Raw genomic sequence first — 26,275 nt, forward strand, 5'->3', positions numbered from 1 at the left:
TCTGTCCTAGTAGGGGCCTGGTTGTCTCCTTCTCCCTCCTATGTATGTTGAGGTTCAATGAACCTTTCCTAGGGCTGTGGAGTGAGGCCAGTAAGCTCAGAAAGATGACTGCCACAAAGGCAGGCATGCTGATTCCTGAAGTTTCCCCCAGGCCTCTGCTGGTGGACCTGCTGCTGTGGTTGGGGCTGGTGGGCTCTGCCTGATCCTTGGGAACATCAAGTTTACTGTCCCCCAAAGCTTTTCCTCATTGAAGGGCCCTAACAAAGGTGTCTTTCCCATCTCTCCTATGCTGCTCAGGGCCTGGCCCAGCTTTGTGTGACCATCGAGGAGTGCTGGGACCATGATGCAGAGGCTCGCTTGTCTGCGGGCTGTGTGGAGGAGCGGGTGTCCCTGATTCGGAGGTCAGTCAACGGCACTACCTCGGACTGTCTCGTTTCCCTGGTGACCTCTGTCACCAATGTGGACCTGCCCCCTAAAGAGTCAAGCATCTAAGCCCAGGACATGAGTGTCTGTCCAGACTCAGTGGATCTGAAGAAAAAAGGAAAAAAAGTTGTGTTTTGTTTTGGAAATCCCATAAAACCAACAAACACATAAAATGCAGCTGCTATTTTACCTTGACTTATTATTATTATTATAATTATTATAATTATTATTATTAATATTATTTTTTGGATTGGATCATTTTTTACCAGCATATTGCTCTACTGTATCACAAACAGCGGACACGTCAGCAGGCGTTGAGGTGCTGAGCTGTGAATGCAGAACCAGCGCCATGCTGAAGAGCCTCAGCCACCTCCTGTCCTTTGGGATTCATTTTTCCCGCTTTCTCTTTGTTCGTCGTCTCAGAATCTGTGACACAAAGAAACCCATCTCCTGTCTTAGGAAACCTAATGCTGCAAACTCTACCTAGAGGAACCTTTGAAGACTGTTACATAAGAACATACCTTCCTCAGAAGAGGAGTTTCCTCTGCCCTCTGCCCTTCTCCCCTCCCTCCCTCCCTCCCACCCCTCCTTTTATTTTGTTTTAGTGAGCTTAAGAAACAGCAGATACATCTTTCATGGACCTAACGGGTGTTGTCCTGACCGAGAAAAAAACTGGGATGAGAATGGTTTGGACTGGAGTTGGAAGGGGAGGACAGTACTGGGGGTAGGATTTGGAACAGAGCTACACTGGACTCGGGCACATTCGGAGCAGCATCCTTTACTATGGAGGCTACTTCTCAGGTAACCAGGAATCGAGGGGAAGGACCTTCTGGAGGCCGAGCATTAATAGCAAGAGTGGGGTTTGGAGAAAGTCTGAGATTGGGTACAGCCCTGACTTACCTGCTGTCCCTGACCAGTTTCTTTTCACTAACTTGGCCTTGGGCATAGGGTGAAACATTTTTTCTTCCCTAATTTTAAAATTAGGTGAGGGTAGAATCACAGGTTAGTGAATACATTCTTCATAAGACACGATGCTGTAAATACCCTTAATGGACGAAAAGTTGAAATACTTTTGTTTCCTCTTGGAGCAGTTCAGGGAAATGCCCACAGGGGGTTGTCTTGCACAGATAGGGCAAGAGGATTTCCTGGGTGGAGTCTGCCAAGGCCTGCCTCGCTGGGGACCCCAGAGTCCTGCAGCTCTGGTTCTGCCCCAGGTGGTAACAATACTGTCCCCTTTCTGTGGCTCGTGGACAAGACTTTCTCCAGACCCCTTAAAGTGGTACATATTCTAAAAAACTGTTTTTCTATTATGCCATAACCTTGCTGTAGTCAGTGAATGTTCCTAATGCTGCTGTTTCAACATTTGAATTCTTTTTAATTTATGAAACATGCTAAATTTTTTTTTCAAACAAAACACATCCACATATACACATGCTTTGCTATGTGGCTTCCAAGGTTTAAATTTTGAAAAGTAAAAGAATTAAAACTTCACGACCACAGATCACCTCAAACCAGAAATACCTCAGAATTTTCTACTTGTGTAAGGTTTATTATATATTTTGTTAGTTGTGTTGTCTTGTAGTAAGTATATTTTAATGTAAGTTGGCTTTTATGACAAGGAAGTTTAAAAGAAATAGAGAAAAAGAAAAAAGTTTGCATCTTCTGGGGAGTGCTACCATTTTGTTTGATAACGCCCCCTTATAAATAATTGTCATCAGCTGTAGGTTGGCTGTCTGGGCCAAGTCTGGGCATTCATCAGTCTTGTTTGTGAAGGCTTTTCCTTCTGGTTTCTTTAGATCATTTTATTTAAAAACAGTGCATCTCTTCATCATGAGGGTAGGCAAGGCGGGGGCTGTGGGGAGAGGTTGACCTGGGTGAGAACTGAAGAGGCCGCCTCCTCTTGGGTTGTTTGGAGCTTCACATGGAATTCACATGTAACATGTAACTTGATCCGTCGATGTTCAGAATGACAGCCCCACTTAAACTTGGTAGAAGGATGGCCCTTAGACCTGAATGGGGTGATTTTACTTGAGATTTAACTTCTTCAGCAAATTAGCAGCAACCTTGGAAGAGATGTGTGGCGCCTCTGTGAAGCACACCGTGACGCAGGCTAGTCTTCTAGTGTAGCGTGTCTGGGAGGGAAGGGTTTCGCTCTTGCTGGTCTTGGAGTCCACAGTGTGGGGGGCCACTGCACATGCCTGGCCATCTACCTGGCGTGCTATGTTCAGTGTCTGGGGCTTGCTGCCCGGGGGTCTTTTCCTCTGGGTGTGGAGGCACAGGGTGCTATGGGAGGCCCGTTTGCTTCCCTCTCAGAGCTCAGTTTTTGCTTCAGGGGTCAAAATGTCGGCTGGCCAAGTGGTTACAGGAACAGGGTTTTGGTAAGCTATGTTGTCTTTTTTTAATTTTTATTTTTAAATGGTTTGATTTTGTGCTGTGGTATTTTTCTTCCCTTGGAATAATTTTTAATGGCAAAACAGGCCTTACAGCAGTTGCTTTTCTTTACCATTTATTTCTTTAAGAAGCTTTAAAATATTTATTGAAAAGTGCCATATCTAATTTTTTTAGCTTTCTCCTCAGGCAGGGCAGGCATCTTTACTTTTCATCCTCAGAAGAAACAAACCACTAACAAATGTAGCAAATTTACTGCAGGAATAGTTAGATCATGATACTACCTGAACACTAAACCCCAGCCTCTTTGTTTGGTTTTAGTTCCTCTGGGTGGTTTTTCTTTTGTGTGCTGGCTTGATTCTTGTGAGAAGTTTTGACCTGGCCAAGGGAGGATTGAGCCATGGTTCTGGTGTGGGACTTTGCAGTCATGACACAGTACAGACAGGTCAGGCCTGCCTGACTTTTCTCTGGGTGGCCTTCCCCTTCGGCCCACCGTGCGCTCAGCCACTATAGTGTCCCCGTGGAGCCTCGCCATCAGATGGTGTGTCAGGAGATGGTACCTTTTTGGTGGGGCTGGGGAGGAGGGTGGTCCATGCCAGTTCTTTGGGCTTCAGGCCGCTCTTCCCCTCATGTTGTGGTGTAAAGCTCACCCATCAGGTGGTATATCTGGTTCTGATGGCAAGAAAAAAGTGGGGGATCTCCTTATAGGGTATGGGTCTAGGAGCACAGGTGGGCCTTTTGCCCCAGGTAAAATGTTTGTCTGTTTGCTGTCATGTGTTCTTTGAGGAGTGAGCCATCTAGAGTCCTACTTTGAATTTACTGGGTCATACAGCCTCTGCCTGTGCTGTTTTCCATAATAACTTCATGCAACATGCACTTTTTGGGGGCTCAGATAATTGCTTTCTTTTTGTTTTTGACCTCAGGCTCTTTGACGGATTGGGGAAAATGGGGCCTGGCATCGTTTTCCCTGTCAATGGGAGGGGCTGTTCCATGCAGGGTGGGAGGGGACCAAGTTAGCAGAGAGTAGCCAAGGATCCTTGCTTCTTCGTTTCTAGTGTGCTGTCATCCAAGCAGGCTCCTGGCTTTAGGGATGGGTCTTGGGGAAGAATCTTCTTTGAAAGCATCTGTGATAACTGAGAAGTCATCCCTAGCTGGAGAAATCCAGTAATGAGCAGAAGGAGGAAGGAAGTGAGGACAGAGGCCATTGTGTTACAGTGTCATGCAGAGGGCCCTCAATGATGGGGCATTGGGGAAGGCTGTACACATAGTCATCAGAACATCCTGGCCTGGCATAAGCTGGGTTTTCTCCTGGGACCATTGGTCCTCAGCAGGAGTTCCTTGCATGAGTTGCTTGTGGGCAAGGGCTGCAAATGGGCTGTTCTTAGGAGAAAGTGACACCAGCCTGTGAGGGAAGATGGTGAGCATTATTAGCTTTTGTGTCCAGCATGGCCTTCTTGTCCTGTCTGCTCTGGAGAGGAGCCTGTGGGACCAGTCCTGCCTGGGGAGTGGGGAGGGCATATCCACACGTGCCGGCTGATTCTGACTCTGAATACATCCTGTCTGGACTTGGGGGTGTTTCTGCAGAACAAAGAGGTTGTTTTCCAGCCTTGAACATCTTCAGGAGGATAGAAACTCTTACATATTCTTAGTAAAGGGAAGGGTCTCTCTTCTCCAGGCCACAGAGATAGTTCTTCGATTGCCTTAAGAGGCTAGGCTAACGCTCTTGACATGACTTAGACAGCAAAGCACTTCGTCCTGTAGTTGGGCTCTGTCACCTTTCTCTTTAGTTGGCCATATTCTCGTTTCCTCCATCCTGCTGCTATGCCCTGTGTGCTCTGGCTGTGTGTGGGGTTTTTCCCTGGTGGAAGGAGGCCCAGCTATGTATTGAACATCCTTCGTGTGTTGTGTGTGACTCAGAAAGCCTGTCACTTGGCCCCTGTGCTCTGAGCCGTGAGGGTGGGGAGGTGGCTGTTCCATTAAAGTGGGAGTATTGGATGGCCCTCTTGAAACTAGAATTTGGCCTTTTTTAGTATGTAGTATAAAGTTTCCAGCACCTATTGGTAACACAAAGACTTGCTGGTTTTTTAAAATAATCTAATAAGCATAAGTATGTAAGTTTTTAGAATTGGTACTAGAAGTTGGACAGCTAGTTATTATTCTCGAGAACTTGATTTCACTAGAAAAATAAACTAATTGGAAAGCAGTTTCCAGGAGTTAACTCAGTTTGATTTTCAGTCTCAGTTATTTTAGCCTGTTGAGTTTTTGATGGCACACCTTTGGAGAGATGACCAGGCCTGATTCCCATTTCAGGGGCATCAGACCATACTTTTTTAAGAAGCTCCGTGAATCTAGTTATCTACCCTGCATCCTGGGCAAACAGCCAGAATGAGAAGGGACAAGGTGTCTTTTTCTCCTTTTCACTGGGGTGACATGAATTCTTTTAGTTAATGGCTGTTTGCAAATTCTAAACTAATGAAATACTCAGCAGCTAACATGTTCAATCTAGTAATGATTAGTTTAAATCTCAATTGACAGTAATGTTTTAGATAAACAGGCCCAGTAATTCAGTTGATGAACTGTATATACATCTTCTCAGTTTAGTTTTGTAAATGTTTAATGAATTCAGGGTTATACGCGTAGTTCTTTAAGATTCCAGGTAGTTGATTTGTAACCAGCAGTCTACCTATGAATGTATCCCAAACCTTTAGAAGGTTGGAAAAGATTTTTGAAATAATGATTTAGTTTTGTAGAAAAAACACCCCTTTGGAAATTAATTCAGTTGACCCAATAACATTTTTTAAAACAATTGGTGGCTCCAAAAGGCCTGCCAGCAAACAAAAGTCCAAATTATCTAGTGGGACACTTTGAATGTTTTATGTTTATTTTGGGTCCACTGTAAACTTTGGTTCGAACAAGAATTTGAATTTAAAGAATTTATCATTATTTAAATTATTACCAAGTTTTTACATTTTCATTACGGTATCTTCCAGTTATGAATGAAACAAGACTTTTGTATTGTGGTACTTCCTGTATCCCCTGTAGTGCCAAAACCAGTGATACTTTATTTGTTCCTGTGGCAGCTCATAGAGATAACTGACGTGATTTTTCCTCAGTAATTGAAACACATATTCTCTAAATGCCAATGTGTGGTGATGGGCCCTGCACTGCCTTTACTTCTCTAGGGCAGTGTCTTTGGATTGTCTAGGGCCTAGGTAATTCTGAGAACTACTGTAAACCAACCACAGGACACTAAAGCAATGTACACACCACTCTCTGTGTGTATGGAATGGGTTATATAAACCTGGGCTATGCTGGACATCTACAGAAGAGTATTACATTCACTTGCAAAGTTTACATTTTTGAGCTCACAGTTATGAAAAAATATGACCCGCGAGTTTTTCAGGTAGGTGAGGATGGGTCTTCTTGCAAATGCATGAGTTCTGTCTTGAGTCCTGGGAACTTCTCTGTTGGTTGGGTGTGGGCTCATTCCCCGACTCTCCTAATCACGTTTGCATCAGAATGTTAGCATTGTAAATAAAAGAATAGATTGTATAATAGATACACAACACTTGAAACTTTACTTTAAAAAAATCGATAGTTCTACATATATATTTAGTTATATCACTTGACAGATTTCTTCTACACAGTGTGGAGATTGTTTTGTACCACAGATTATTTTTATAAAGTTAGTGAATTTGAATGATTTTGTAATCAGAGCTAATGAGCTTTACCTTTCAAGAGAAACGTACACTGGAGCATGAGTGGTGTGGAACTTTTACTTAGCGCTTATATGGATTCTTGTGATACACTGGCAGACTGGAGTCAATTTGCGGGTCTTTTTTGGCCAAAACTCCACTTGTGTTTGTGTAGGACAGTGATACTTCAGCTCAGCTTCTTGTGGATTGGGAGGAGAGAGGGCCTGCAGTGTGTTTTACATTGGTGCTTCCTCCTGAGATTTCTGTTGAACAAAGGGGTTCTGAGGTCAAAAATTGGTTTGTAAGCTTTTGCCATACGACATAGTCATGTGAGAGTGTTCGGGGGAACAGAAATTGTATAGGGGTGCAGATTGGGGTGGGATGGGACTCGAATAAGATTCAGGTACAAAAACTTTGAAATGAGAATCTGGTGGTTTGAGTAATCCACCAAACTGAATTACCTAAGATCACATTATCCAGGTTGGGGGACAGAATTACCCAGTTAAGTAATTGTTCGGAAAAGTGGGGAGGGTGGCATGTGGATGGAGTGATCCAATTCAATGGAGAGCTGCCAGGCACATTTTGTCCTCTTTGGTCAGGGCTCTTTTGGAGGTGAGAATGGTTGGGTTGGCTCGCTGCTTCAATCTGTGGAGTCAGCCAGGAGCCCAGTGAGGAAGCTCAGAACCCCAGTAACAGCAGAGCATCTTTCAAATAGCTCCAGAGTTTTCCTGCTGTTCTTAGGAAGCTTAGCATCACTGCCACAATATGGAAAGTGGTCTTCATTTTAGCCTGTTTATTTTTAGGCAGAGTGGATGGTTATTTGTGTGGGACTTTTGATGGCGATATATAAGGAATAATTAAGTTAATTTCTGGTATGCATAATGGCCAGTCCTGAGGCCCAGCTAAAGACCTGTCCCCCAGACTCTGCCCGCTGGCTTCAAGCAGCTGCTTCCAGACAGAGGTGCACTGGACTGGATAGTTTTATCAAGAGAATCCCTAATGTGTCATTTTAAACCAGCTGTGCTTATTATTCATTCTGGTTAAGCGTATAGGTTTACACTTTACCCTTTTTATACTTGGAATAAATTTAGTTCCAGCAGATCTAGTAGCACTCCAGAAACCAACCCCATCTGTTCCCCATAAAAAGAACACTTCTCTGCTCTGCAGCCACGTGTCTTGGAATGTAATTCTGTTGTGCCTTTGTTTTTGTCACTCTCTTCCCCCCAAAAGCAACTGCTGTAAGCTTTTTTCTACTTGTCTTTTCTAGTCCCCCACCTCTACCTTTTTCCTTTTTCCCAGCTCTAATTTCTGGATGCACTTCTGTGATCCAGATATTTTAAGAACCAGTTACCTCAGACCTCATGTTGAACAGTGTCACCATCTGGGTCCTCTTGATACTGCAGACTTTTAATGTACACATGCAGGAACCCTGCTGAGCGTGGGCACTTGTTTTAAAGCAAAACTCTTCCCAGGGAGTGAAGAAAGGGCTTCTGGCAAGCTCGTCCTGGCACTGTGGTGGGATGGGTCTAGAGTGTCATCTGAATGGTGCTTCCTGTGTTCCTCTTTGAATTCTGCCATTTTCAGTATTCTCGTGTATCTGAATAGGCAAAGCGATTTAATTGGCTGGTCTTGCACGCAAATTAGTTCCAAAGATAAGCTCTTTGTAACACATTTCCAGTTGCTAATGCTCAATGTAGAACATTCCTTTAAATGGCAGGATAAAAAACCCACTATCCACCATAGTGCATTTTGGGAAGATGTCTGTAGCATATGTTGCTGTGAAATCAGGCCTTGTGGGATATGGCTGTTTGTCATTTTGATGTATTTTAAATAAATATATATATTTTTTAAAGAGCCTTTTTTACCAGTTCAAAAAGTTTAATTAACCAGCAGTCACCACATCTGAATTTTTGTCTCTGGGGCGTAGATGGCAGACCAAGATTAAAAGTGGTAACTCAGCCATATGAGCATGGTCTACCTTCCTGGGCTGTCCTGCTGTCCTGCAGACCTGCTGTTCCGCAGACCATGGGACACAAGGTCAGTGTGTTCCCAGTGAGGGTCCCAAGTCAGTCATCTTAAGTGTTTGGTCTCTGCCCCATTCAGTGGACTGTTGACTTCAGTCCCTGCAAGTGCTTTAGCCCGAGTGGGGTTTTCTCAGAGCACTGCCACAAGTTAAGTGTGTGTTTAGCCAAATAATTTCTCCATAAGGGAAAAATGCAGTCGCCCAAATTTTACCAACGACAGAGATGAGAGTAGGAAAGATTAGGCAACATCTGAGTTTTATTTGGAAAAGTGTCCAAGTCATCATGAAAGGCCGACTGGGAGCAAGTGATGATTAGCGATTCTTTAGGAGACCTCATCTGAAAATGTTAAGACTGCCAGTGAGGGAAGGAATTGTTAAAATGCCAGTGGCTTTTTTTTTTTTTTTTCTCTTTTTTTTCTATAATTCTGTAAAAATGCAGAGAAAGTTGAGTGGTACTTCAGAATTGAGGGAGAGGGTTACCGCAGAGTAGAAATATATTTCTAGATTTCAGTTCCAAACCACAAATCCACAACAATGCCATTTTTCAACTGTACAAAAATCTGCTTATGAACTTGACATGATCTTAAATGGTAGTGTCAAAGGCCAAGTTTTTCACCTGTTAATATTTTTCCACATTTGTCCTTGAATCTGAATAACTTTATACAGTACTGTAAATTTAACTTACATCGAGTTTGATGTCAATTCTTATGAAAAGAGCTTTCTGCATGTAACACATACAGTTAAAGAATACAGCAAAGAACAAAATTTGCAGGAACAGTTTTGGAACCAACAGAAAATGTCACCTTTTATTTGCCATCTTATATATATATATCAGTTTTACCAGCTACTTCTAAATTTGTACATTATTTGTAAGGGAAAGAAGGAAAACCCTAAGACTTGTCTAACTTAGTGGAGAATGTGTGTGTTGGGCTTAGGATGGATAGCTAAGTCTTATTGAGCTGTGTTACCTAACTTGTATATAAAAATTGTAATTAAAAGTTTGGGTTCACCTGTTTCTCACAGTTTAAAATGATGAGTAATTGCAAATTCTGGAAATGTGACAGTATATGATTTAAGGCTATAGAAGCAAGGAAGCTCTTTCAAGTGCTAAAACTAAAGACTTCTAGTTTTTGGCTCAAATTCAATAAGTACTGTTTGTATGCCAGGATATGTGAGATGTAAATGTAGTAGGTCACTTTTCACCCTTGTAGCTATAAAATAAAAATTTTGTAGAACAGAAATAGCTTGTACTACTGAATTAACAAAAGTTATACTAAAGTATCATGTTTTTAAAAAAAAATATATATATATACAGAGTTAAGCTTGTTGCTGTTACCCTGTCTGGATTTGAAAAGTGTGCTGATTTATATATATATATTACACACACACACACACACACACACACACACACACCCCTAAAATGGCCTAAAGCAGACATCCATGTAATTACAGTTGCAAAATGAAAACATTTTGGAAAGAACATTGTATCATAGTTCATTCATTTGCAGTGGATCTTTGTTCCTTTTTACTGTGGTAATTTTAGAAATGAGTGTCAAGTTTGAAATTAGATCTGCTAAGTTGGGGTTTTGCTGCTTGAACTCTGCACTGGGTCCTCAAACCGATGTGAATGTAGTTTTTTCCCCCTGTGTGAAGAAGCAGTTACACCCCAACAATAGGAGGAAAAATCTAGAACTATTTCAAGTTTTATCTTTTTGTATATGAAAATAAAATAATAATAAAACAATCTTGTCTCTCTTAATTACGTGGCAGGGGATTGGAGTTTCCTTTCATGAGGATTGGAAGTAAAATGGCGTTCCCTTGCTTAGAGGGCTGACTCAAGTCAGTTTCTGTTTGGTATGTGTAATATTAACAGATGTTAATGGCTGAATGCCTAGTCTGCCATGGTCCTGTGGGGCTGGAGCTAAGCACAGGTCTCCATTTCTGCCATTCAGAAGTACAGGGTCTAGTTGGGGACACTATGAATGGGGACCGTTCTCCTGAATGAACTGTTCTGGGATTTTGGGTAAGTTTCTGCAGGGTAGCATATTTTCCAGATGTCCAAGACACTCCCCCATTCCCCCATCCTCTGCCGCCAGTCTTGTACTTTGCAGACAACCCTGAGCAATACTGTTGTAAGTGGAGCAGAGAAGCCTTGAAAATAGTTGTATTCAGGACTACTGCAGATGACAAACTGCCATTCCCAAACGTTGCTGAGTACTGGAGTCATTTGCTGAGCGATTAAAAAATACAATTACGGGTCCTTGTCCCCAACCTGGAATTAGCAAAGCAGGTCTCCGGTTTCAGAGATCTGGACTTAATCTCACCAAAGGAACTCATGGTTCCCCAACAATAAAATAATGATAGTCTTTAATACCTAACAAAACAGGAAGGGCCCAGAAATCATCTCACTGCTTTCTGCACTAACAAGTTTTTTTGGTCCATGACTCTTATTTGCCTAAGTGGAGAAACACCTTTTTAATTCACTCTTTATTATGAGAATTAAGCAACTGTTGATACTTTTGGAGAAAGTTTTTGATGAAAGGACCCTTTATTCAGGGACCAGTTGCCCAATATTTGGCTGTTTTTGCTCTTTCACATTTAGAAAGTTCACCTTTTATTAGTGAGTGCCCCTAATGAAGGAAGGAGGGCAAAGGGCTGACATTTTTGACACAGGATCTTGGAGCTGGAAAAGCTGAAAGGTTGGACCTTAGGAGTTATCTGGTCAAACTTTCCCTTTAGCAAAGGAATTCTTTCACCAAAAGAAATTTGACATAGAAGTTGGTTTATATTAACCAGGCTTGTCTGAATGAGCAAGTAGAAGAGGGCCAAGGGACCATTTCACTTACCCTCTCATCCCTTCCTTTAAGTCTCAGGCATCCCTATGGAACACCTAGGAACCTTGATTAAAGTTTACAAATCACTGGCCCAGTGCCAATTTTAGAGGTGGGCATACAGGCCCAGAGGGAGTTTTCCTACCCAGAGGCAGGCAGCCCTTCCAGTTCTTGACCTCTTGGGACCAAATGTGGGGTTACACTGTTTAGAAGTAGAGGATCTGGATTAGGAAAAGCCATCTACTATTTATTTCTCTAGTATTTAGCAGTGTCTGGCACTTAGAAGAGCCTTAAGAAATACAGTACCTCAGTGATTGTGTATTTAGTAAATTCTGGGGAAAGCTGCTGAAGTAGCCTTGAAGTCTACAGATACCAGTGTTGTCTGGTTGTATTTGTCAGGATCCTTGGTTGCAGGTGACAGAAACCATTAGACAAAAAAGGGGGTTTCACTGAAAGGATTCTGGGGGAAATGACTAGCCAAGCCTTCAGAAAGGCAGGATGTATGTGGGTTTCAGGAGCCTTGCGAGTTGGGGTCACAGCATTGCAGGCCTTCTCCACCTGTGTCCTGGTATTTCTTCCATTATTGCTCAGAGCAAGACCAGATGCATCTGCTCCTTTGACTTCTTAGCAGGAAACAAGGCTGTAGATAGTGCCAGAGGTTTTTTTTTTGTTTTGTTTTTTGAAACAGAGTCTTGCTCTGTTGCCCAGATTGGAGTGCAGTGGCACAATCTCAGCTCACTGCAACCTTCCTCTCCTGGGTTCAAGCAATTCTGCCTCAGCCTTTCGAGTAGCTGGGATTACAGGCATGCACCACCACGCCCGGCTAATTTTTGTATTGTTAGTAGAGATGTGGTTTCACTATGTTGGCCAGGCTGGTCTCAAATTCCTGACCTCAGGTGATCCTCTAGTCTCGGCCTCTCAAAGTGCTGGGATTACAGGCATGAGCCACTGTGCCTGGCCCAGTGCCAGAGTTTCACATCACAGCTTTGCTACCCAGAGAGGGTACTAGATCCAAAATCCCTAGGAAGGACTCTGGTTGATGTAGCTTAACCAGTCAGGGTCCTTCACAACAGGTATTCCTGGCAAGGGGGTAACCTCCCATTTGAGGCTGTCAAAATAATGTGCATACTTCAGTAGGTTGTTAGAAGTGGCCTCCTGGTCAGTGAATCGTCAGTGGGATCAGATAAAAGTTATTCCTACCAGTTTTCCAAGAAATAGGAAACTTGAAAGTTCTGCTAAGAACTAAGTCCACACGGAATGCTGGAGATTGTGCTGCAAAATGAACTCATTTATTTGTGAGTGGTAGTCCATGAAATCTATCTATCCTTCCTTTGCCAGCAGGCATTCAGCAATCTGGATTTTATATTCTATCAAGACAAAGAGTAGAGATGACTCAAATATTTCTAACATTTACAGAGCGCCTAACGACATGCCCCTGGTACTTCCCTAAACATTTTACATGTGTCATCTCCTTTAATCCTCACAAGAACGCTATGGTCTAAGTATTATTATTCCAATATAAAAGAGAAGGTTGGGGACAGTGACTCACACCTGGACTTACAGCACTTTGGGAGGCCGAGGCGGGAAGATTGCTTGAGGCCAGAAGTTGGATACCAGCCTGGGCAGCATAAGGAGATTCCCTTCTCTACTCCCCCACTCCTGCCAAAAAAAATTAGCCAGGCAGTGTGGCACTGCCTGGTAAGTAGCCTGTAGTCCCAGCTACTCAGGAGGCTGAGGCAGGAGGATCGCTTGAGCCCAGGAGTTCGAGATCGCAGTGAGCTATGATCATTCTACTGTACTGCAGCCTGGGTAGCAGAGACCCTGTCGCTAAATAAATAAATAAATAGACCTGAGTTGGAATATCGGCTCTGGAGACCTTAGTGTAACCATATGCAAGTGTTTACTCAGCTATTAAATGGGACTAAAAGCATTTTCTTCTCAAGAATATACATAGCACACCACTAAATCCTCTAGACATCCTATTCCCCATCCATCGCCCCGCCCAGTGGACCAGGGATGAAGCGGAGATGCGCCAGGGCATCCAGGTTTGTCACCAGGGGACGTACAAGGCCCTCAGTTTGGCGGGCGGCGAGACAGGGGCCCGGCCTGCGCGCGCATGCGCCGTGATAAAAGGCCGATACCCCGGGCAAGATGGCTACCAAGAGTATCGCTTCCCGCCTCCGGGGCTCCCGGCGTTTTCTGAGTGGCTTCGTGGCCGGGGCTGTAGTGGGCGCTGCGGGAGCTGGGCTCACGGCCCTGCAGTTCTTCCGGAGTCAGGGCGCTGAGGGATCGTTGACAGGGAAGCAGCCGGATGGTAAGTCTGTGGGCCCGTCCTCCCTTCCCTGGCCCAGGTTTCGGGCTCCGTCTCCTACCTGGGATGTGAATGGCAGTGCCTGACGGACAGCCTTCACCGTTTGCTGGGCCCCGAGCCTGGCCCTTGGTTTCTGACCTTTATTCTCCCGGCTTGGCCTCCCCTCCTCACCTCGCGTCTGGCCAGCTTCCCTCATGTCCTTCCTTACCCCGGGCATCTTAGTTTTCTTCACAGAACCAACCCCCCCCCCCGCCCGACTTTCTTCCCCCAAATTACTCATCGCGATATCTATGTTTTAATAGAAGTCTGTGCCCTCCACTAAGATTGTTAGCTCCGTAAGACTTGAGACTATGTCTGTTTTGGTCTCCATCATCTAACCAGCACGGTACCTGGTACATAATTGGCATTCAGTAAGTATGAATGAAGGAATAAATTAATACATAGTTTTAGTAGATTAGTTAACTGCCCTTCTTTCGTCATTGTTCAGTTGAAGAATACCTGTTATCTCTCCAAAGTGTATAAAAACTCATGTTGCAATGAGTACCTTACATTTGACAAAAAAAAAAAAAATTAAGACGTGCTCATTTCTTACACTTTGTGGATGTGCCAATTTAACTTGCTCCTTTGGATACTTGGCATCTAGCAAGAGAACTACCCCCTTGGTGGGTTGAGGATTTGAGAAGGCATCAGGGGAGGATTATCTCGAAACCGACTCACTATTGATTGTGTGCTTGGTTTCTCCCACTCGGAAAAACAGTACCAGTTTTACTGTCATCTTGCAACAGCACACATATCAGTGCTTCAGAGATGATTTGGAAATTTGATGTGAAAGACTAACAAGATCAAGTCTTTATTCAAAAGTTAACGCAGTAGCTGCAGTTTATTTGTTGATTATAGGCAAATCTGTACTTTGTCTACTATTTTCTTCATCTCGTAAGTAATTGCAAAAATGAGATTTTCTCGTTGATTAGACTTTTGAGCCAGTCCTTTGTAAATCACACCGCTCTCCTTTTCCTTATACTCTTTCATTCTTAAGAGCCACTAATTGTGTGTTTGTGTTTTTGTTTTGTTTTGTTTTCATTTTTAGGATCTGCGGGAAAGGCTGTCTTAGAACAATTTGGATTCCCTTTAACTGGAACAGAGACAAGGTGTTACACTAATCACGCTTTGTCTTATGATCAGGCAAAGCGGGTGCCTAGATGGGTTCTTGAACATATATCCAAAAGCAAGATAATGGGTAGGTGGTTGGACAAAAAAATTGAAGTAACAGTATTTATGAAAGATGTCTCCAAATTTAAAACAGGATGATTATTAATATTCTCAACCTTTTTCATATCATAGCACATGTAGAAAATTATATTTGTATAACTTACTGGTTAAATCAACCCTGCCTGGCAGCCAGAAAGCCGGACCCTTTCCAGCTGTTTCAGGGCGGAAAATATCCATATCTTGACACACTAGTTGGGAGGCTCTGTCATAAATATTACAGCAATGAGCACCATTCAGTTTTACCTTAACAAATATTTATGTGTCTGGCACTGTGATAACACTTGGGGACCTATGTGTGACCAGAGTAGAGGATCTCTACCCCCATGACACTTTGAGTTGGGAGAGTAAGTTGACCTATCAAACAAATAATTATGAATGTATAATTATAATTTTTCCAAAGGAAGTGATTGCAAGTTAGTGTAGTATAATTAGGAACAGTAAAAAGTTTGATGAGAGGCTGGGCGTGGTGGCTCACACCTGTAATCCCAGTACTTTGGGAGGCTGAGGCATTTGAGCTCAGGAGTTTGAGATGAGCCTGGCCAACATGGCAAAACCCCGTTTGTACAAAAAATACAAAAATTAGCTGGGCGTGGTGGTGCACCTCTGTGGTCCCAGCTACTTGGGGGACTGAGATGGGAGGATCTCTTGAGCCCAGGAGGTGGGGATTGCAGTGAGCCAAGCGTGCAGCACCACACTCCAGCCTAGGCAACAGAGGGAGACCATGTCTCCAAAAAAAAAAAAAAAAAAAAAAAGTGTGATGAGAGATTATAACAGGAGAACCTGATTTTGATTAGTAAGGCTTCTCTGAAAAAGTGGACTGAAGAGTGAATGGAAATTACTTAGGCAGGGGGTTGAATGTGCCATGGGATGTGGAGAAGAGCATTCTAGAAAGAAAGGAACACTTGCATCTTTGGAGGCCCCCAATATGGAGAGGGGTTTTGTTCTTTTAGGGAACTGAAATCGAGTGCCAGTAGGTGAATGAGGGAGAAGGTGATGTGAAATGAGGATGGAGAAATAGGCAGGTGTGTCACTTTATTCACGTGTCCTTATGTCTTGATAGGGTCCTGTAGAATTACCAGATCTTGATAATTAATGTCAAATTGGCTTCTAGGTAGATTCTTCAAGTTTACCCTCCTACCATCATTGTTTATTCTCTCTCTCAACCCTCACCCATGGTGAGCATTACTCAGCTTTACCAATTTAATGCTGATTTTACTTGTGTTTATTGATTATTAGTGAGAGTTAACATGTTGTGAATTAGTCTTTTTTGGTAAGTTATTCTTTACCCATTTCAGTTGGGGCATTCTCTTTTGAATTTATTTGTAGAAGTTCTTTTATTTATTAAGGATATTACCTTTTGTCACAGTTGTTTTGTTCCCTTTTGTTATTTGCTTTTTAATTTGCTGTGTGTTCCACATATTCTCCTTTGCTTTAAAATGTGTGCTATGGCTATGCATATTAAAATGGTGATATTAAAAGTAAGTGTGTGCCATTCTAGAGTGCATAGCAACCAGCAGAATAACAAGAGGCTTGGAATGTACTTGCTGTTAGAGAGAAACTGATGTAAGTGAAAACTTTATCCAGCATATAAGAAAACCTGGGCATTTTATATTGTATAATAAATCTTGTGAGCTGTATACTTTTGAGGCAATAAAATAGAGCCAATTAATATTTGAAATTAGGGAGCAATGTACCTGTGTTTTACTTGATTTTAATGTAAAAGGACTTCTATTTTCAGTAATGATGGACTGAGTTATTCAGATAGCATCTTCCTGCTGAAAACCAAAAATGTTAGTATATAAAAAGTGTATATACATATTTATATTTTTTTACTTTTTTTTTGAGATGAGGTTTTGCTATGCTGCCTAGGCTAGTCTTCAATTTCTGGGTTCAAGTGACCCTCCTCTCTCAGCCTCCTGAGTAGCTGGGATTACAGGTATGTGCCACTATGCCCAACTAAAAGCGTATCTTTTAAAAAATCACTTACGAAAAATGAAGAGCCAGCAGCATAGTGGAGAATTGCCAGGCTAGTGTTCATGGGAGAAAGCCAGAATCCAAAGAGGTAAGCGCAGTCTTGGCAAACTGAAACCACATTTGCCTTTGAATTCACAGCATTATGGGGTGAGGAGGATTGAAGGAAAGACCTAAGGCTCACCCAAGGTAGGTTGTCCTGTAGGTCCTGCAGTGTAGGAGACCCTTCCTGTGTTACCCTGGAACTCCAAAGGGCTACATCCTCAGGCAAGAGTGAACTAGAACTAACTTCGTGCCCACTCTTGGGGACTACATGGAAGGTTGTCTTGGCATTGAACAGAGAAAGGTCAAAAGAAAGATAAAAGGTTTGTTCCAGAGAAGGTAAGGTCAAAAACTGGCTATCATGCAGACTTACAGCCCAAATCTGTGCATCGAGAGGAGATCAGGGAACCTTAATCCCTGAGCATGGTTTAATATGGTTCTCCACTGGTAATGTTGCTAGACACCTTACAGCAGTAAATTTACGTCTTTTCTCAAGGAAGATATCTTTTTAGGCCTTTGGAAATTCCTACAGATTGCTTCTGTGTGACAGTGAGCACCAGCCAAAAATAACTAGGTGTAGAAGGAAGTGATTCCAATGGTAATGACACTTAGAAATTTACTAATGATAATTTTCCTGTATTCTTTATAAAGTGATTCTAAAAAGTTTACGTATATGATACTTTACTGTGAACTTTGGGATCTGATACTAAATTTCTCTTGGCTGAATGAAATCACCTTGGAATCAGTGACTTCACTGTTCTCCATTTTACACTTCTTTGAATAACAGTCTGAGTATGTTTCATTTGTTGTCATAACTTTTGTAATTTAAGAAGGTCTCACCTCACAATAGTGCAGTAGGTAGTGTTAGGATTTGCTAATGTTCTCTGTGACAAACCATTCTGGAGGTGTCAGAAAATAAATAAAATCTGAGATTTCTTCTTTCCTATGTGGTACTCAGATACTCTGTTTTAGAAATTTCTGGGTGGAGCTCATAACTTAAATGTTTATTTTGTCACGGTTCAAGAGGCAGTAAGCAAGATATCAGAGACACTCTCTTCTACCCAAGGCTGTGCCTGCCTAGAACAAATTGTTTTGTGTCTATATATATCCATTATTTTAGTACACATAAACTTGTCAAATACAATCATACAAAATACAATCCATGGGTGTCTTTTTTGAAAAACAAGCATTTATTTAGTAGCCAAGCTTTTTATATAGTTTAGCGTTTTGATTGTTGATTGTTTTAACTTAAATACTATTCAGAGGAATTTTTCTTTAACTGGAAAGGCCAGAGTCAAAATTACAGGAGATAGCTACACTGTATGAAAAGCATTCTTTCCTGGACTAGTACTTTCTAAATTCAGATGAAGTATCTGAACTATCCCAGGAACTTGAGACATGCATGCAGTCCCTAATACTAATTGCTTGAAGAGATACCAGGCAGTAGCAGCCAGCTTGCCTTGCTTAGAGAATCTTGAGGGACATTTGTCTACTGATAACATACCCATGTTGTGTGTTTTTCTTCAGGTGATGCAGACAGAAAGCATTGTAAATTTAAGCCTGATCCCAATATCCCTCCAACCTTCAGTGCCTTCAATGAAGATTATGTTGGAAGTGGGTGGTCACGAGGACACATGGCTCCAGCAGGAAATAACAAATTTTCAAGTGTAGGCATACTTTGGGGGAGGGATGGGAATATGGGGCTGATGTTATACATACAACAGGAATTAGAGATTAAAAACCTAGGAGCTAAACCTTAAAACTTGAGAATTTCCATACTCTTACTTTTCTTCCTGACTTTATTTCTCTTCTTTCAATCACATGCCGAGACATTTTTAAACAGGTTGAATGAGGAAAACTAAGTGCTATATGAAGGGAACTAGAAAGCCACTGGCAACTGAAACTACTCACTTTTTTTTTTTTTTTTTTTTTGAGACGGAGTTTCACTCACTCTGTTGCCCATGTCGGAACACAGTGGCTTGATCTCAGTGCACTGCAACCTCTGCCTCCCAGGTTCAAGCAATTCTTGTGCCTCAGCCTCCTGAGTAGCTGGGATTACAGGTGTGCGTCACCATGCTCAGCTAATTTTTGTTTGTTTGTTTGTTTATTTTTTGAGATGGAGTCTTTCTCTCTCTCACCCAGACTGGAGTGCAATGGCACGATCTCAGCTTACTGCAACCTCTGCCTCCCGGGTTCAAGTGATTCTTCTGCCTCAGCCTCCCAAGTAGCTGGGATTACAGGCCCACACCACACCCAGCTAATTTTTGTATTTTTAGTAGAGACGGGGGGTTTCGCCATGTTGGCCAGGCTGGTCTCAAACTCCAGACCTCAGGTGATCCACCCGCCTCGGCCTCCCAAAGTGCTGGGATTACAGGCATGAGCCACTGTGCTCGGCTACTCACTTATTTTTAATTAGTTAATTAGAGACAGAGTCTCGCTTTAATGCCCAGGCTGGAGTACAGTGGTGGAATCATAGCTCACTGTAGTCTTGAACTCCTAGGCTTATATGGTTCTCTTTCCTCATCTTCCCGAGTAACTAGGACTACAGTCATGTGCCACCATGCATGGCTAATTTATTTTGAAAAATGTTTTTAATTTGCAGAAAATATGTAGAAATTCATAGAAAAGGTGAAAAAATAGTACAACAAACATACTGATACATTTACATATACATATGTAAATTCTGCAACCATTGACAAAGTTGCAGACATAATGTTTTATTTCTAAATAGATTGCTCAGGAGTATGCATCATCTAAGAATAAGGATGTTTGTATATATGAATATAATGTAAATACAAGTATATCAAGAAATGTATACGAATACATTTTTATATATTTGTGCAGTAATATTATCTAAAATACAGTGTATAGTCAGCTTTCCCACATGGTCCTAATTATGTCCTTTATAGCTTTTTTGATTTAGTATTCAATCATGAATCACGCATTACATTTAGTTATCATATTTCTTTAGTCTTCTTTAATCTAGAATGCTTTTCCTGCCAAAAAGTGGAGGAGTGTCTTTCATGATATTGACGTTTGTTACGTGAACTATTGGTGATTATGTCATTAAGATAGTAATTCTCTACCTTGGACACTCATTATAGTCACCTGGAGAAGTTTTCACAATCCTGATGCCCAGATCTTAACCTCATACTTATAAAATTGGAATATCTCAGGGATGAGACCCAGGCATCAATGTCAATATTTTTAAAGCTCCCTAGATTATTCCAGTGTGCACCCAAGATTGAGAGCGACTGCTTGAAGAGAAGGTACTTATAGCATTGACAGTTAGTATAGATCAGTGAAGAAATTACAGTGAGGCAGAGCCTTGGGTATTTGGGTCAGAAATGTGAAGTGAATGAACACATAGTGGCCAGATATTCAGAAGAACAAGAACGTTTTCTCTGCCACTTTTGAACTAGTATGTTTGTACTGTACTAAAATAACTTTTGTGAAAATTGGTCTCTATTGAGAAACTCTTTGCCAGAGGCTTAAAACCAGAATTTGCCCTTAAGCTTTGTGTTGGAAATATTTAGTTCTTAGAATTCACATTATAGGTTTGGATTTTATAATTGATAAGCATAGCTAACTACTTACTTTGTAGTCCTCATTTTGAATAATTATTATAAGAGCTTTCTGTCCTGGAATAATTATGGCTTTCATTTATTGAAACAAATAGTCAATAATTGCCTAGCACTAATGTATAAATAAGAAACTGTTTTTCTGTGTCTTTTTAATAAAATGTATTTTAAAGAGGAAACATTTCAGTGCAAGTTACTATGTTTCTTTCTTTACAGAAAGCCATGGCTGAAACCTTTTACCTTTCTAACATTGTGCCTCAGGATTTTGATAATAATTCTGGATATTGGAACAGGTGAGGGATGAGAGTTTTAAAAACATGATTCTGTGGAAGATAAATGAAGTGACAGGAGAATGTACTGATGTGCCTATTAGCTGTTTCTGTCTTTGTTTTTCAAAAGCTAAGCCTCTGAAGGTAAGTACATTGGGCCAGTTTTCTCTGCTGTATTTTGGGAGTACAATCTTCTACAGAAGATCAGACTTCAAAACATAGCCTGCCTTTTTGATCATGTTTGCCACTATTCAAAAGTCAAGTTTCAAACGAAATGACTCAAAATAATAATCTTAGTAATTGAGGCAGCATCTTTTTTGAGTATGTTCAGTGAACACTGTTATTTTCTCTTGTATTCCAATATTTCTTAGCTTTTTAAAAAAAACAGTTTTGTATTTCAAGAGCTCCTGAGCTTTAGGCCAGGGTCTGTGGTTCTTGTTTATAGTCTCAGCATTTTGAGAGGCCGAGGCAGGAGGATTGCTTGAGCAGGAGTTGAGACTGACCTGGAACATACTGAAGCCTTGTCTCTACTAAAAATTTAAAAAATTAACCAAGTGTGTTGGTCCATGCCTGTAATCCCAGCTACTCAGGAGGCTGAGGTGGGACAATCACTTGAGCCCAGGAGATTGAGGCTATAGTGAGTGGTAATTGTGCCTCTGCACTCCAGCCTAGACAACAGAGCAAGACCCTATCTCAAAAAAAAAAAAAGTTCCTGAACTTGAAAAAAAGTTGGAGCATAGTTTAATATAACTATTAACCAGTTTTTTTTTGGTTTTTTTACTCCCCCTGAGGCAAAGTCTCACTTTGTTGCCTAGGCTGGTATGCAATGGCATGATCTCAGCTCGCTATAACCTCTGCCTCCCGGGTTCAAGCGATTCTCCTGCCTCAGTCTCCCGAGTAGCTGGGATTACAGGCACACACCACCACACCCGGCTAATTTTTGTATTTTTAGTAGACATGGGGTTTCACTATGTTGGCCACACTAGTCTCGAACTCCTGACCTCATGATTTGCCCACCTTGGCCTTCCAAAGTGCTGGGATTACAGGCATGAGCCACCACGCCTGACCACTATTAACCAGTTTTTGATAGAACCTAACTATAAAATAATCTGGGCCTTCTACATATTTCTGACACTGTCAGGTGGTTTCTTTATGCATCTAAAACTAACAGTTTGAGGTTCTTTCAGGCTATTGTGTTTTTCCCCATATAGTACTTTGTGGTTTAAAATAATGAAGAGAGCACCCTGCACCAACGAGAGACTTCAGCAGTTATTAGTCATGGCGACATTTGTTTCATCTACATACCATCACTTTGACACACTCAGATTATTTTTAGCAGATTGCAGATATTTTATCCATAAATGTTTCGTTATATATATTTAGAATATAAGGATTCTTTTAAAATATAACCACAGTATTATTAATGCCCTTAAAGAATTTAACAATAATTCTTTGTTACCAATTTTATAGTCAGTTCAAATTTTCTTGGTTGTCTTTGATTTCTTGTTGTTGTTGGTTGGTTTGAATCAGGATTCAAACAAGATAGACACAAAAATTTGGTTGATATATCTCTTTAGTTCCTATTAATCTGTAGGTTTCCCTTTCCTTTTTTTTTCCCCCATTCAAATTATCTGTTGAAGATCTAGGATGTTTGTCCTAGAATTTCCTTTCCATATTCTGGATTTGCTGATTGCATACCTGTGGAAGCATTTAACATTTTCTTTTCCCAAGAGATAAATTTCTGGGAGGAAAACTTTACCTTGTGATTGGGTATATATATATGCTATTAAAAATAATTTAAAAAAAAATTTTAAGGTCAGTCAAGTGAAGCAGTGGGAGTAGAGAAGGAACAAGGAAGTGTGTAACCGGTTGTGAACAATTAGTTGTAAACCACTGCACTTATACCAGCCTATAAAAATAATTGGATTTTACTTTTTAGATAAGAAACTGAGGAATGAGGAAATGCATTGTTATCTCTCATTTAGAAATCTCTTCCAACTGGGCCGGGCGCAGTGGCTCATGCCTGTAATGCCAGCACTTTGGGAAGCCGAGGTGGGCAGATCGCTTGAGGTCAGGAGTTAGAGACCAGTCTAGGCAACGTGGCGAAACCATGTGTCTACTAAAAATAAAAAAAAATTAGCCAGGTGTGGTGGCACACACCTAAAATCCCGGCTACTCAGGAGGCTGAGGCAGGAGAATCACTTAAACCCAGGAGACGGAGGTTGCAGTGAGCTGAGCCTTAGTGACAGAGTGAGTGAGACCCCGTCTCAAAAAAAAAAAAAAAAAAAAAAATCTTCCAACTGCAGTGTAAGAAAGTACATATTAAAACTACTTGCCATTTGGGCGCCTGTAATCCCAGCTACTCGGGAGATTGAGGCAGGAGAATCTCTTGGACCCGGGAGGCTGAGGTTGCAGTGAGCTGAGATTGCACCATTGGACTCCAGCCTGAGTGGCAGAGTGAGACTCCATCTCAAAAAAAGAAAAAAGAAAAAAGAAAAAAAAAATACTTGCCATTTTTTTTTTTTTTTTTTTTTTTTTGAGGCGGAGTCTCGCTCTGTGGCCCCGACTGGAGTGCAGTGGCCAGATCTCAGCTCACTGCAAGCTCCGCCTCCCGGGTTTACGCCATTCTCCTGCCTCAGCCTCCCGAGTAGCTGGGACTACAGGCGCCCGCCACCTCGCCTAGCTAGTTTTTGTATTTTTAGTAGAGACAGGGTTTCACCGTGTTAGCCAGGATGGTCTCGATCTTCTGACCTCGTGATCCGCCCGTCTCGGCCTCCCAAAGTGCTGGGATTACAGGCTTGAGCCACCGCGCCCGGCATACTTGCCATTTTTATCTGGTAAATTGACAAAAACAGTTTTTAAATGATAAATCCCAGCATTATAAAGATTGTTGTGAAACTGCTGTTGTATTTTGGAGCTTATAGAGTAAATTGATATAGCCCTATTAAAAATGTTAGTTTTACATATGATGACGAGTTAAAATAAATACATTCAGTATTTCTGGTCCTTGAAATTTATCTGAAGGAATTGATAGTGTTGCATTATTTAAGAAATGTTAACATAAGCCCAATTGTCCTGCAAGAGGAATGGTTAAATAAAGTATATCATCTTGTTGGAATGATATATAATTCTTGAAAGCTGGTTGGGAATTATGGCATAAAAAAAGTTTTAAGTTCATGAAATTTGAATTCCAGAATGTACTCTGAGTGCACATAAAGAAAAATGTAGATAGTTTTGTTAGTGTATGTGATTTTTAAGGTTTTTCTGTGCAGTAAGCAAACTGGGAAAATAATTGTTTGTATGCTTATAATATTTTGTGCTATGTTCTTGTTAATTTCTCAAATGCAGTTTTTCTTGGTATCTTTCGTAGGGATTGATATGATTTGCTGCTATCTTACACGTATATATGTGAGAATATCATACTTTTTTTGATTTGTTTTTCAGAATAGAAATGTACTGTCGAGAGCTGACAGAAAGGTTTGAAGATGTTTGGGTGGTATCTGGGCCTTTGACGTTACCTCAGACTAGAAGCGATGGAAAAAAAATAGTTAGTTACCAGGTAAGGATGTTTAATAGTCAGGTTGATGTTATCTGTATGATATTATAATCTCACTTTGCATTCTGCTTTTTATTTTTGTTTTTATCATTTAAAAAATTTTGCATTCTACTTTTTAATTTCACTTATTCAACAATATTTATTGAACACCTATTAGGCGTGATAGGCATAGAGAATATAGTGATGAATAAAAGCAACTATTGACTTCAAGGAACTCACAGTTTAGAGTGGAAGACAGATGTTAACAATTACATTAAAGTGTGACACGCTGTAATAGAGATAAACACAGTGTGTTCTTGTGAAAGAACTGATGGGCTCTACTCATATGGGTCAGGAATGCTTAAAAGAGGAAGTGATATTGGGCTATACCTTGACAGTTAAGAGTCAGGAGTGGACCCTGAGGATTCCAGAGGATGGAGCAGGATGAGCACAGGACATTTGTGGTCAACATCAGGGTTTTGGGATTTATATATCATTCATAAAGGTTGGAGCTTATGGTGCAAAACAGTGTGGGTGGCTCAAGGGGGATGAAGAGTTCTGTAACAACAGGTGGACGGGTGAGATAATACGCGACTTTCTATTCTATGATGAAGACTTGGTTTTTAATTTTTAGGCACTAAGAAGTCATAGATTTGTTTTAAGCATGGGACAAATGTGATATTTGGGTTTTATAAAAAATATTCTGGCAGTAGCATGTAAAGAGATAGGTGGGAAAAGGGAGCATTTAAAGGAGAGATTAGAGGCAAAGAGATGAGTTAAGACATACAAGCCGTTGGAGTGAGGAATAATAGAGGAACACAGGAAAGAGTAACCGTGAATAAATAACTTGTTTGAGTGAGGAAGAGGGAGAAGTTCCAGATAACAACCAGATTGCAGGCCGGGTGCAGTGGCTCACCTGTAATCCCAGCACTTTGGGAGGCTGAGGCGGGCAGATCACGAGGTCAGGAGTTCAAGACCAGCCTTACCAATATGGTGAAACCCTATCTCTGTGAAAAATACAAAAATTAGCTGAGTGTGGTGGCACATGCCTGTAGTCCCAGCTACTTGGGAGTCTGAGGCAGAAGAATCGCTTGAGCCCAGGAGGCGGAGGTTGCAGTGAGCCGAGATTGCGCCGCTGCACTCCAGCCTGGGCGACAGAGCAAGACTCTGTCTCAAAAAAAATAAATAAATAAAAATAAAATAAAAACCAGATTACAGTGTTACAGTGAGTTGAATAAATGGGAAGAAAAGTTTTTCTTCTAGAAGCTTCTTTTTTTTTAATAATGCAAAATATGTGAGCACTTTTAAGACTGAAGAGAGATTAAAGATAGGAGAGTGTAATTAGTGGTGTGAGAGCTTCAGACATCTAATGTTGCTGGGAAATTCTTAGCTAGCCTTCCATATTGGTAGTTTACAAAGTGGTATACCTGAAGAGGAGTAAGCCAAGGAAGTGCTCAGACAAATGGTGGGTGGGGATATGTCAGAAGGACATGTGAATCAGCTTGAAGGAGCTCCCATTTACCGTATCTGGTGCTATTGAATATCAAAATAAAATGGATTATAAACCTATTGAATTAAATAAGAATCCATACTCAATAAATATGTAAATACATAGGGTGTAAAGAAAAGCTTCTGCTTACCATAGAATGTCAGTTAATAAATTTGCAAGAATGAAGAGTTATACAAATCATTTTGCACACATCACCATAATTGATTCAGGCAAGAATCATCACTAGCTAAAACTGGTGAGTGAATGTTTTGTGAGGAATACAGTATTTACATAGTCTAAAAGTATCTCCTCATAAATTATTTATTAATCACAAAGTAAAAAGTAACTTTACAGTGAAGAAACATCCCCGTACCCAAGTGATCAAGTTTAGTATTGCTAGTGATGGTACTTAGTGATACGCTGTACTTCCTAGTGTGATGCACTGAGC

At 41.2% G+C, this 26,275-nt stretch overlaps 2 protein-coding genes across 3 annotated transcripts in view; both read left to right on the plus strand.

Moving 5' to 3' along the window:
• The window catches only part of ACVR2B (activin A receptor type 2B), a 45,968-nt gene extending 35,695 nt beyond the window's left edge, over positions 1–10,273 (plus strand). The window contains exon 11 of the mRNA XM_010371492.2: positions 298–10,273. Coding sequence (XP_010369794.2) covers positions 298–492 — 195 coding nt within the window. The 3' untranslated portion in view covers positions 493–10,273. The remainder of the gene's footprint in view (positions 1–297) is intronic.
• A 3,188-nt stretch (positions 10,274–13,461) lies between these two features.
• EXOG (exo/endonuclease G) overlaps positions 13,462–26,275 on the plus strand; it is a 29,450-nt gene continuing 16,636 nt past the window's right edge. Inside the window, exons 1-5 of one of the 2 annotated variants that reach the window (XM_010371493.2) lie at positions 13,462–13,674; positions 14,759–14,908; positions 18,481–18,620; positions 20,751–20,827; positions 24,248–24,362. In XM_010371493.2, the coding sequence (XP_010369795.1) occupies positions 13,512–13,674; positions 14,759–14,908; positions 18,481–18,620; positions 20,751–20,827; positions 24,248–24,362 (645 nt within the window). In that variant the 5' untranslated portion in view covers positions 13,462–13,511. The remainder of the gene's footprint in view (positions 13,675–14,758; positions 14,909–18,480; positions 18,621–20,750; positions 20,828–24,247; positions 24,363–26,275) is intronic. The other variant, XM_030934937.1, reaches the window with a different exon arrangement.

This window comes from Rhinopithecus roxellana, chromosome 1 (genome assembly GCF_007565055.1).
Source record: "Rhinopithecus roxellana isolate Shanxi Qingling chromosome 1, ASM756505v1, whole genome shotgun sequence".
In the NCBI taxonomy this organism is placed as follows: domain Eukaryota; kingdom Metazoa; phylum Chordata; class Mammalia; order Primates; family Cercopithecidae; genus Rhinopithecus; species Rhinopithecus roxellana.